This window comes from Phaseolus vulgaris, chromosome 9, assembly GCF_051622355.1.
Source record: "Phaseolus vulgaris cultivar YP4 chromosome 9, ASM5162235v1, whole genome shotgun sequence".
In the NCBI taxonomy this organism is placed as follows: Eukaryota; Viridiplantae; Streptophyta; class Magnoliopsida; order Fabales; family Fabaceae; genus Phaseolus; species Phaseolus vulgaris.
In genome coordinates this window covers 22656658-22668344 of record NC_143506.1, presented here as the reverse complement: position 1 = coordinate 22668344, position 11687 = coordinate 22656658, and the positions used below count along the sequence as shown (strand labels likewise).

General features: G+C 30.8%; 1 protein-coding gene across 1 annotated transcript; it reads right to left on the bottom strand.

The window, feature by feature from the left end:
• Nucleotides 1-462: 462 nt before the first annotated feature.
• On the bottom strand, nt 463-9955 carry MTM1 (manganese tracking factor for mitochondrial SOD2). Its single transcript, XM_068627805.1, has 10 exons — nt 9334-9955; nt 8856-8945; nt 8527-8655; nt 8332-8391; nt 8059-8229; nt 6970-7072; nt 1891-1982; nt 1654-1806; nt 1103-1161; nt 463-773 (listed from the first exon to the last, which is right to left on the bottom strand). The coding sequence occupies exons 1-10, from the start codon at nt 9526-9528 to the stop codon at nt 638-640; spliced, it is 1188 nt and encodes a 395-aa protein (XP_068483906.1). The 5' UTR covers nt 9529-9955; the 3' UTR covers nt 463-637.
• Between the last annotated feature and the right edge of the window lie 1732 nt (nt 9956-11687).

Here is an 11687-nt window from a genome sequence, read left to right as displayed (position 1 = left end):
AATGTTGTTCGAATCAAAACATCTAGAACATGATAAGACAATCTCTTTTAACTAAGGTCTACTCATTTCCTATTCGACATTTTTCTAATTTTAAATGCAATATATAAAACAATCACCAATTGATTTATCAATAATCTATATTTGACAAAATAAAATTGAATGCTTTGGTATTCATGGTTAACATGTAAAGAGTTCACATATTATGTTTTATTTATTAGCCAAGTAATTTTTTTTATGCTTGGACTATGTTTCTCTAAACAGTATTATAGTCAATTATGTTCTGGTCTCTTTTTACTCCCATATCACAAAGTATAATTTTTACATTTCATAATAAAAAAATATGCTAAGACTTTGATTTTCACATTTAGAGCTTTTTTTGGGAGGAACAAAAAATTTCAAAATTAATTAATATTTAACTTCATCAAATTTTAGTGAGAATCTCACTTGTTACAAAATTTCCGCTTATCCTAATCAACATATAAAGATTAAAAACACTCAAAAACCTAAGTTTTTCCTATGCCGATCATTTTCCTATTCAATCCTACAAATACAAAAAGTTATTGTTCAGTCATCTCCACAAGTTCGGATCAGAATTTGTTTTTGCAACAAAAAAGTTGGCATAATAAGAAGGATCCAATCATGATGATGTGTTGTAGTGATGATGCAGAACAAACTTTGCAACTTCATAAAATGAAACCACTAATCCAACGGAAGGACCTAATCGACCAACTCGTGGACCAAAACCTGCAAACAATCCTTTCAAGCCTCCATCTCTGAAAATTTGTTTAAATCAAACATATCAGTAATAATTTATATCAACACATTGATCAATTCAAACAATGTTTACTCTGACTGAACTATAATATAACTTATTGTTGTAGGTTAAATAACAAATCAATAACAAGGTCTTTTCTCACTATGGTTGTCAAAGAAGAAAAATCTTTTAGATATTGTACATCTCAAATCAAATATGTGCAGACATGCACCAAAATCAAAGTGAGAGAGTAAAAACTAGGTTGTTAATTAAGGCACTTGTCTTGTCATCCAATTTGTACCATGCAAAGTAAAAATTACAACACTTGAAATCCAAACTATGGCATACCTCCACACCTCCGTTAATGTTTGTCTTGTAGTCATTTTCAATGCCTTGAAAGGATCCTTCTGCAATTTATTTTGAAAATATTACATAAGAATAAGATCAACTTATCAAATATATATGAATTTGTATCATTAATTCAAATAGTTGTTTAAGAAAATAGAGCACAAACGAGGTAAGCAAACCTCCTGTAGTCCCCCACTCCACCCCACAATTTGAACGAAGAAACAGTTAATGACTTAAAAATAAATGAAAATGTCATGAATCACAAATTTCAATGTTTAGTCTTTCAAGGTCACATGAACAATGCTACATTACATCTCTAAAAACCTCTTAATGAAAGATTCATTTAGGCTTAGGTGTGGATACTACACATGCCCACATGCATTATGATAAACTTGACATATTAATAAAATAATGAGGGTAGCAAAATCAAACATTAGACCACTTGGTAATAGAAGCTCTGACAAAATTTAATGAGCAAACAATTCAAATCTTAAACTTTGTGAAGACAAGTGAACAATTTTGTATCTCATTTGTAACAAAAACAAACAAACCTCTATTTGCCTCCGAGTCTTTGCAACATCTAAAGGACATGTAGCTCCAGCTGCTAAAGTTCCTGCAATAAAACCAGCTCCGAAATTTGCGCCAAGAACACTAAACGCATTGGCATCATCATGTCTAACAAAACTAAGAAGTTTTCTTCTAGTCTGCAATGCAAGAGTAATTGCCATTACAAAAAAATATAAAGAAAAACAACTTTACATGTTTAATGATTCATGAAAGAAACTCACCGGTTCAAGCGTTGACCAACAAATGGCAGAGAAGGGTACATCACGGGCAAGTTGAGCTCCCATGCCAGTCCATAAAAGTCGATAACCTTGCACTATATATTATTAAATGAATAGATTCAATGACAATTACATGATTACCTAATAAATCTTTTAGCATTTTACCTTATTAATTTATATTTTATTTGTGCTCAAGAAGGAAAAATATATAATATAATGGGACACTCGAGGTATCCAAACTCTTATTAAAAAAATTACTATATATATAGATACAATAAAATACCTTCCTTATAACTCTCCAACTAGGTAACACAGTTCAACATAATTATTAGATATACAGATCACTCACAGTCTAGAAAAATTGCTTTGTCCCTAATTACTCTTGCAAAGATACAAGATACCCTTCCTCCCCAAGGTGTGTTCTTGTATCCTTACCAACATGAATTGGGTAGGCTTTAACCATATATGTTGTAGGATTGATTCCAAAAAAACCTGTGACAGTTTCCTTACATAAAACCAAAGGTTATTTTAATAGATAAGATTAACAAATGTCTTCACCCAAATAAAGCTTGTTGTTGTGGATCACCATATAAAAATCAAAATAATAACCTGGTATAGCCAAACATGAAACACTCATTATCTTGTATGTAGAAGAACATTTAAATTGTCCATCCATAATATGTCTGTCAGATAGCATATTTATAACCCCGCAATTGATTTTGAATTTATCTTTATTATTGTATCCCTTTAATATAATTTTTTTGACATACAAACCAATCAGAATATACAAAGTTTGCTCTAGATACCTTATTTGTAATTCATGTCCATACTTTCAATTTAGCTAATCCAAAAATTTCCTCATCCACTTTCCATTTTTGAACATAACAGAGTTTCTTTGCTCCATATGCGTTTAATAAGAGTCATCCACATTGTCTTTCAGATATATATTATTACCTTTGCTATTGAGGTCACACAAGCAAAATTGATACAAATGTTGGAAGGTGTTTTTTATGTATAACAAATGTTAATCCCGTCCATTTACAAAGATTCCAATCATGGTTTGATATTTTACATTAAAAAATAAATTCTCAATTGATTCCTCCACATGTACACATAAAACACATAATTCACTGGTTAATTGTACCCCTCTATGTCCGAGATTGTCTTTTGTTGACACACTATTCACTCTCATATTCCAAGCAAAGTGTAACAAACTTGGGATTGCCTTTATTTTCCAAATTAGGCTGAAGAAAGTATTATCCTCCCATCATAATTTCGCTATAGACATTAATAAGTTGATCTAATAGTATATGTTCCAAATTCATCTTCATTCCACACCCATATGTCTTTCTCTTGTCTTTTTTATTCTTTTTGTGATAATTCTCTCATAAGAGTATCAACCTGAGATAATTCTCATTGAAACCATTCATGTCTCCACACCATTTTTCATTCCAATTTACTGTTGATCCATACTCCTATATTCGACACCTTAGCTAACTTATTACAAGAGTTTTTATATAACCTAGCAAAATTTATCCTTAAGAGGGATATTCTCATTCTACCTATCTTCCCAAAATTTGAATTTAGTTCCCTTTCCTATTTGCCATTATATACTTTTATTAAACCACCTAAGTTGATTTCATAATTCAATTATTTTCTTTAGATCCTTCCACCACACCGACTCATTCTTACCTTCAGATTCCTTATGCAACATCCTCCAATACCTATATTTAGATACTAGTATTTCTTTCCATACTCCATTATCTTCATTTGCTAGTCTCCATTTTCACTTGGCCACAAGTGCATAATTAAACACTAGTATACCCTTTAAGCTTAACCCTTCTAATACTTTCGACCTACATATTCTCTCATATTTCACCCAAGCTATTTTCTTTTCTTTTGAACCCCATCCTCGAAGAAATCGTCTTTGTATCTTTCTAGTCTCATTGAAGATTTTTTTTTATCTCAATAAAAGAAAATACAAAAAATAAGGGTAGAGCATAAATGAAAGATTTAACTAGACACACTATTCTAGCAAAACACAACTACCTCCCTTTCCATTGAGAAAGTCTCTTTCTAATTTTAAGAATTATATCGTCTTACATCATCTCTTTTCTTGGATTTACCCCAATAGGTATCCCCAAATATATGAGTGACAACATCATGAATGAACAGGTTAATATGGTATCATACATGTCCAATTGGTTAGTTTGAACCCTTATTCCTTCTAGCTTAGTCTTCCAGAAGTTTATTTTCAGAACTAATGGCACTTCAAAACATCGTAATATACTTTTGAGTGATAAAACATTTTGTATTTGGTTTTGACATATAAAAAGAGTGTCATTTACAAATTACATCATATTTATTCCTATTTCATTTTTACCCACCTAACTCCTTCTTGCATTATTAAATTTGTGACTTGTTTCACTATGCCTGCTAGTCCCTCTACTACAATCAGAAAGAAAAACGATGTTAGGGGTTCTCCTTGTCTAAGTTGTATAGAAAGAGAAAATTTCTATGTTGGGCTACCATTGACCAAAATGGTTATTATCGTTGATACAAGACATCATTTTATCCATCTAATCCATTGATCACAAAAGCATAATCTTTCCATCATATAATAAAAAAAAAACTCATCTTCTTACCTAATAGTAAGCTTTTTTAAATCCACCTTCATGATCAAGCAACTTTTCTTCCTACATTTGACATCATCTATGGTTTCATGCATGTGGAATATGTCAAGTGCAATGAAGTTGCTTCAATATTCATAGCAGAAGCGAGAACGGAGCTGCGGATGAATGACACATTGTTTAGAAAGTTTCTTCCTATCAAGAATGTTGACTAAATTTTATCTATGACTTTGATATGAGAACTTTCTTCAACCTATTTACCAACACTTCAAAAATAATTTTATAAATACAACCTATCAAATAAATGGACTATATTCCTCCAATTGTTGTGGGTTATTTACTTTGAGAATAATAGAGATGAATGACGTGTTACAATCCTAGACCATTTACCATGACAGTGGAATTCATGTAATGCTCTCATAAAGTCCTCTTTAAGTATATCTTAGTAACTTCTACTAGATCTTTCTCATTTACTCCCCTTATATTTTTTTTATCAACAATAAAAATATATATAAAAAGGAAACACTTTACGGTGTCTCAACCTTTATTAAAAAAACATAAAAAACAAATAGGTTATATACAAACCAATCAACATTTACAAGCTAAACAACAAAGAATTTTAAATTGCTATAACAAGAGCAAGACCAAAAAACCTGTAAAACTCCCTAGACCCCGTGTAACATGCAAACTGCACCTGATCCATAGCCTACTCTTGTTGTGTAACTGCAAGCACTGATGCAACACAAGCTTGGCTTCACTCGAACGCTCATACGGTGCCTTTCATCCAAAAGATGTCCAGAACTACAAAAATTCTCTTGTGGTCAGCACCCTTTCTAAGAGGAGAGACCATATTTTTCGCTGCTACAACTTATGGCACATACCAGTAGCACATCAAACCATAGTACAACACTAAAAATCAGAGAAACAACTCAAAAAAAAGACCCTGTAAAGCACCAGAGCATCTCAACAACCTGCTACATCAAGCCCCCTGCCCCAAGATAAGAACTAAGCGAAAGAAGATACCCCGCAAAACAGAACCGCAACTAACCTCTTCAACCACTCATCACAACCACCTAAAGGGACTTATCAGTGGTGTCATAGTGATCATCCAGCCCCACCTACTAAACTTCACCAACCCCCTCTCTTCTATTTCTTAATACACATAATCGGGCTCATACACCACTCAGAAAAGAAGAAATTAAAGACGTGTATTTTATGTTTTAACCATAGCCAGCATTTAAGTGCGCCATATGGAAGATTTCTTCCTCATCCACTACCCCTGCATGAAAATAATAAGGTTCCTTTGTTCCCAAATACTCCATATCACAACCACCCACATACCCTTCCACACCATATTCTGATTAAAGGGGTCTTGTGGTAAGAAAAATTGCTCAAAATGTCTTTCCAAATCTGCATGGTGAACATACAACATATCAATCCACCTAAAGCAGTGGTCCCACACACACTGAAGATTCATTCACACCTTGACACATAACCCACACCAGTGTAGGCATCTTCACCCCTCTCCTAGTGAGATTAACTCTCGTTGGCATACGGTCTACCATGACCCTCCACGTAGTTGTCAAAATCAAAACACTAGGTGAGGCTTTGATCCTCCACAGATGGCTAAAAATATCATGATGTGGTCCTCTTATATTATTTGTTAGCCACTCGTAAACAAATTTCATAGAGAACTTTGGGACTTTAAAGAATGATAAATAGAACAAAGGAAGTGAAGTGAAAACCGACTTTATAATGCATATTCTACTTGTCAAAGACAAAAATCTCCCCATACAAATATTTAACTTTGTGCTAACTTTACTCACAATAGTTTTCCATAACCTTTTCCTTCTAGGATTCCCTCATACTTTCTTTAACCAATCAATTTAAACAGGTGACGTAAATAATTCTATGGAAAAGTTTTAAATCCAGTTTTCGTGTCCTTTTGGTACTTTTTTTCCAATCAAAAGTCGGGATTTGACCTTGATAATCTACATAACAAAGGTTTTCTTAATGCAAAATTTAATTTACCGAGGTGAAACTCCAATTTGGATGGGAGATAAATCCCAAAAAGTACCTAAAGAATTGCATGCATGTTTTGTCCATAACTCTTTCCTCTAGTTGCGTAACACATATAGAGAAGGATTAGAGCTCTAATACCTATTCCAGAGAACTTAACTTAAACTATCAGCTCGTTAATAAGCTAAATTCAAATACTCAATTAACTTAAACATTATAATGATAAACTCAATAACCACAAAAGTATGTATCATTCCGATAAGGAAATATCAACCAATTTTAAGGGTTGCGATAACTAATGTCCATTTCAATTCATTTATTTCTTGTTGATAAAATTCATAAATTTTAAACACCAAGCAAGCATGATACCTTGAACTTAAATTTATTATGTGTTGAGTAGATGTTGATGTTGCAAGAAAACTTAAGCACTTACAATTATTCTGTGGACTATTTATGCTTTTGACATGCGACATAACACCAAGCAGAGTCTGAAACACTCCAGGAGGCTTTTTATCAATTTGAGTCACTTTAAATGCCTACATCCGAAATTAATAAATGAAAACCTGATAATTCTCCAAAGAAAAACAGTAGAAACCCAAAAGGTTTGTGGAATAGAAAATATAACTTGAAGACAAAATAAATGAAAACGTAATTCTTCTATAAACAATAAGCATAAAAAAGATTAGAGAATCTAAAATAAAAATTGAAACACTATTAAATTTAAAAAATTAAAATATGGAATAAATTAAAGGATGAAACATTTGTTACGATAGAATAATATACAATTCTAGTGTATGTTTGAATTGTTGAAAATATGAAATGTGACATAGTATAGTAGGGAGGAATGCAACATAATACACTGAAATCGAACATGATAAAATAAAGACATGATTATAATATTTAGATATTTTATATAAAATGGAACCAAAATTCCTATTCCATCTTTTGAATAAGAATGAAATGACATTAATCAAAGCAAAAACTTATTCTTATATAAGCTTTACTTTGAAAGGAGTTGTATCAATGTAGATACTTCATTAACAACTTTAACAAATGATGATTAGTAAATAAAAAACAGTTATATATGTATATAAATAACAGTAAATATAAATATTTACTCATTTAAACTAGATTAAATTTATCTTCGAATGTGTTGTTTATTGGGTTAGATATTTGTAGGAACTTGAAAAACTTAGTGCAACAATTTCCTTTGTGCTTTAGGTTGTCGTTTTACCAAAGCAAAAAGAGTGTGATGAATTCTGTTGGAGTCTAGATAGTATAACTATATTTTTTATAAGGGTGGGGCATTCCTTAAATGTTTCATGTTCTTTAATTTATTAATTCTTTACTGATTAAAGAAAGCAAAACAAATCCTAAATTACTTGTTTACCTTCTCAATGCCAAATGAATTCAAAAGAGATGGGCAGTGATTCTGACTTAAACAAGCAAACTTCATGAATATGTAAACTCAAAAAAGCCACAAAATTTCCACATTGGGTGCCAAAATATATCTTATAAATACCTGCATTCGAGTTCTAGCAAGTTCAATAGGATAGCAAGTTGCACAAGCTAGAGAGCGTGCCAATGAACCAGCCACTAATGGTACATAAGGAGCTGTAGTTGGAGCATTTTTAGCTGTGAAATCCTCCAACCAATTGCGTAATATGTCATAGCAAGGAAGGTAAATTCCCACCTGATTTCAGCACACAAAAGTTATGTCAGTCAATTCCTTTGCATTAACATATGAAGTGCAATATTGAGCAATAAATCTCTGTTGATTGACTTGTGAACCTACAGTTGGTACTGCAAGAGCCAGACCAGCATTTGTGCCTCTCCACAGCTTAGCAAATCCCTCCTGCAATACCAAATTGGCATTGATTAATCTGTATCCATATTTGTAAATGTAAATATGTAGTACACATAACTTGAAGCACACATGTTCTCAATACACGCAAATGATGAGTTAAACCCATGAAATAAAAACAGCAACCTGATGTATAATTTTGTGGATGACATCCAATGTTCCTTTGTAGCGAAAACACTCAGGAGGACAGATGGACACTGTTCCCTGGATTCCAGCCCGGTGGCATGATGGAGAACATCTTAAATCAGCAAACATCTAAGAATAACATTGAAAATACAAAGTTAATTGCACAAGTTTATCAATGTAGATTGTTTTTTTTTATTCTGGCAAGTAACTAACTATGTTGGATTTAAAACGAAGCAAAATCATTCAACCAAACAACCTAAAGAAAATGAAACATTGCATTTGTTTGTTTTATAGATAGACCAAACAACAAAATTATGTTTCTTGCGTACCATATTTGGGCCAAAACAAGCCATTCTACTAGTCATATTACTGAGTGGATGAGAATATGCAACCCCTGCTGCTTGTGCTTGCAACCTTGTCTGATACATAGGCAAAACAAATCAGAGTACACCAAAAGATAAATAATTAGAAGTAATGAAGCTTACACATTATTGTATATCAATCATCTAATTAGCACCTATAATTTTTCTTTACCTCTCTTCCTATTATATTACATCATTTATCATACTTATATTTCTCTTTTTCTTTTTCTTGGTGCCCATGAATGATATTCGAACAATTAAATCCGAACACACGAAAAGAAAGAAAAGATAACATAAAGCTAGAAGACACCCAGGAAAAACCACCGAGCATAACATTTTGAAGACTCTCAAAACTACAATTCATTAATCGTTACAAAGAAGAAAGGACAGACAAAGAAACTATGTATAGGAGATTCCGCTTTGTAACAATAAAATTGAAAAGCACCTTGGCAACATCGAGGGGATTGGCAATGATGACTGAAAGGAAGGCGGCGCCTGCGGCGGAGAAAGTTCGTTCTATGATTCCCAGATTTTGAGTATTGGGTGAATTTTGCAACGGAGGAAGAGAAGAACGTTCCCTCGAATTTGTATCCGCATTGTTCATTTCAATTGCAGTTCGCTCGATTTTCTCCGAAGCCATCCACGAATTTTGGATTCACTTTGAATCCTACTGTTCTATTGCTTCTTGTTTTTCTTTATGATTCAACGATAAAATGATGAGTCAAATGGCTATGCATTCTTTTTATTAATAGTAATTGGTGAAATTATGCCCTCCAAAAATAATAAATCAACGTAAAAATATTTAAAAAGGTGTTGAATATGCAGGAGAGAAGAGGAGTGAGAAGCATACATAACATATAAGTGCTTACGTGAAGGGCTTATGCTTGTTGAAAAGATTGGATACGTCTTTTTATAGACAGAATAAACCCTAGAAAATGGTTGTGCTGTGTAAATATTCAAATTGTCTCCACCTTAGGTTTTGGAGTGTTGTGTTGCAGCGCAACTTACCGCAACCGGAAGATTTTAAAACTTTCCACTGCACCAACATGTATAGTAAAGTGTCACTTGAGGTCTGAATTATTTTAGGTCTGTTATATCAGGAAGGAGTTGTTTATTTTGCATTTTGAGAATTGTAAAATTGGAAATATTTATTTCCATATCCATTAGAAAGTAATAAAATATTTCATAAATGTATTTTATTTTTAGAAATTTTATACTTTTATGTTTATATAAATTTTATTTCCATGTTAAGGAATAAAAATATTACATTTTGAGAAAATGTAAAAATTTATTTTTTAATCCATATGCACTTTGATTTTATTTTAATGTATTTTTAAAAGTTAAAAAGTATTTCTGAAAATATAAACAAAATTAAGCATACATATTTTTAGGTATATTTTAGAATAACATTAGTTATAACATTTCTGAAAATATGTTTATAAATATCCAATATAAGTTTTGTACCACATTTACTTGATAAGTTAGTTAATAACTGATAAATTAATTTATCAGGTTAAGAAGCTAATTTAATAAATTATAACTATTTGGTAAATTAGTTGATAATTTAAATGATATAAAATAATATAATTATATAAAATATAAATAAAATTTACTTTATAAATAAAATATATTATTATAAAATCATAAATTTACATATTTTTAAAATAATTAAAAAATATTTTTTAACTTAAATTGCATGTGAAACTCAAAGTCAAGTTCCTTTATAAATGATAAAAAAAAAACTTTAATCATTATAGAAATTTTAATCATTATACAGTTAAGTTTGTTGTCTTATTATAATTATTATTATACTTATTAGTATGATTATCAATATTAATATAATTAATAATATAAACATTAGTAATATTATTAATAAATAATGATATTATTAATATTATTAAATATTATTAGTATTATTAATATTATTAAATATTAGAATTAGTGTTAATATTATTAATATTAATTTTATTAATATTATTAGTTTTTTCATACTATTAATACTATTAATATTACTAATACTATTAATATTATTCATATTATTAATATAATAATAATATTTATATTATTAATTTTATAATATTAATAATATGTATATCTATTAGTTATGAGCATTATATTTATTATTATTATTATTGTTTATGAATATTAATTATAATTTTATAATTATTTATTTTATAATAATATTTTTAATATTATGTATATAATTATTATGATAATAGTTGGTAAGTAATAGAAATCTGTGAGTATAGTTGGTAGGTAATAGACATTCATGGGTAATAGTTGGTAGGTAAATAAAGATTTGTGAGTAATAGTTGCTAGGTAATAGAGATCCATGAGTAATAGTTAGTAGATAACAGAGTGTGAGTAATAGTTGGTAGGTATTGTTGAATTTACCTATGAATTCAGATTTGTGGGTAATATTCGTAGGTAATGAGATTTGTGGGTAATATAGGTAGGTAATGTTGTTCATGAGTAATGTTTGTAGGTAATGCTGAATTTTTTTGCAGTGTTTATTATATTTTGAACATAATTACCTAACATTTTCAACTCCCAACAGTTGTGTAGGAAACCTATCATCAGCAGTTGAGGGTTATATAATCATATCGTTCTGAAAGAACAACTTTTGTTGTCCGTCAAATAGATGCAGCAAGAAAGTTGCAATGCTGGAAAGATGTTTCTGGAGGAAATAATACAGGTTGATCTCATGTACTGCAGACTTAGCTGCTAACTGCCACCATGGACCGTCATCCCTCACTCAGCCATCCTTGTTAGTTTCTACCACTAGTTGCAGTAACCAAT

Bases quoted from the DNA above. Each gene is read 5' to 3' on its own strand.
- MTM1 (XM_068627805.1), bottom strand. From the start codon at position 9,528: ATGGCTTCGGAGAAAATCGAGCGAACTGCAATTGAAATGAACAATGCG. The intron at 7,073-8,058 runs GTATTTATAAGA...TTTCGGATGTAG, and splicing joins TTGCTAGAACTCGAATGCAG to GCATTTAAAGTGACTCAAAT. The intron at 1,162-1,653 runs GTTTGTTTGTTT...AATAAATTGCAG, and splicing joins AGACTCGGAGGCAAATAGAG to AAGGATCCTTTCAAGGCATT.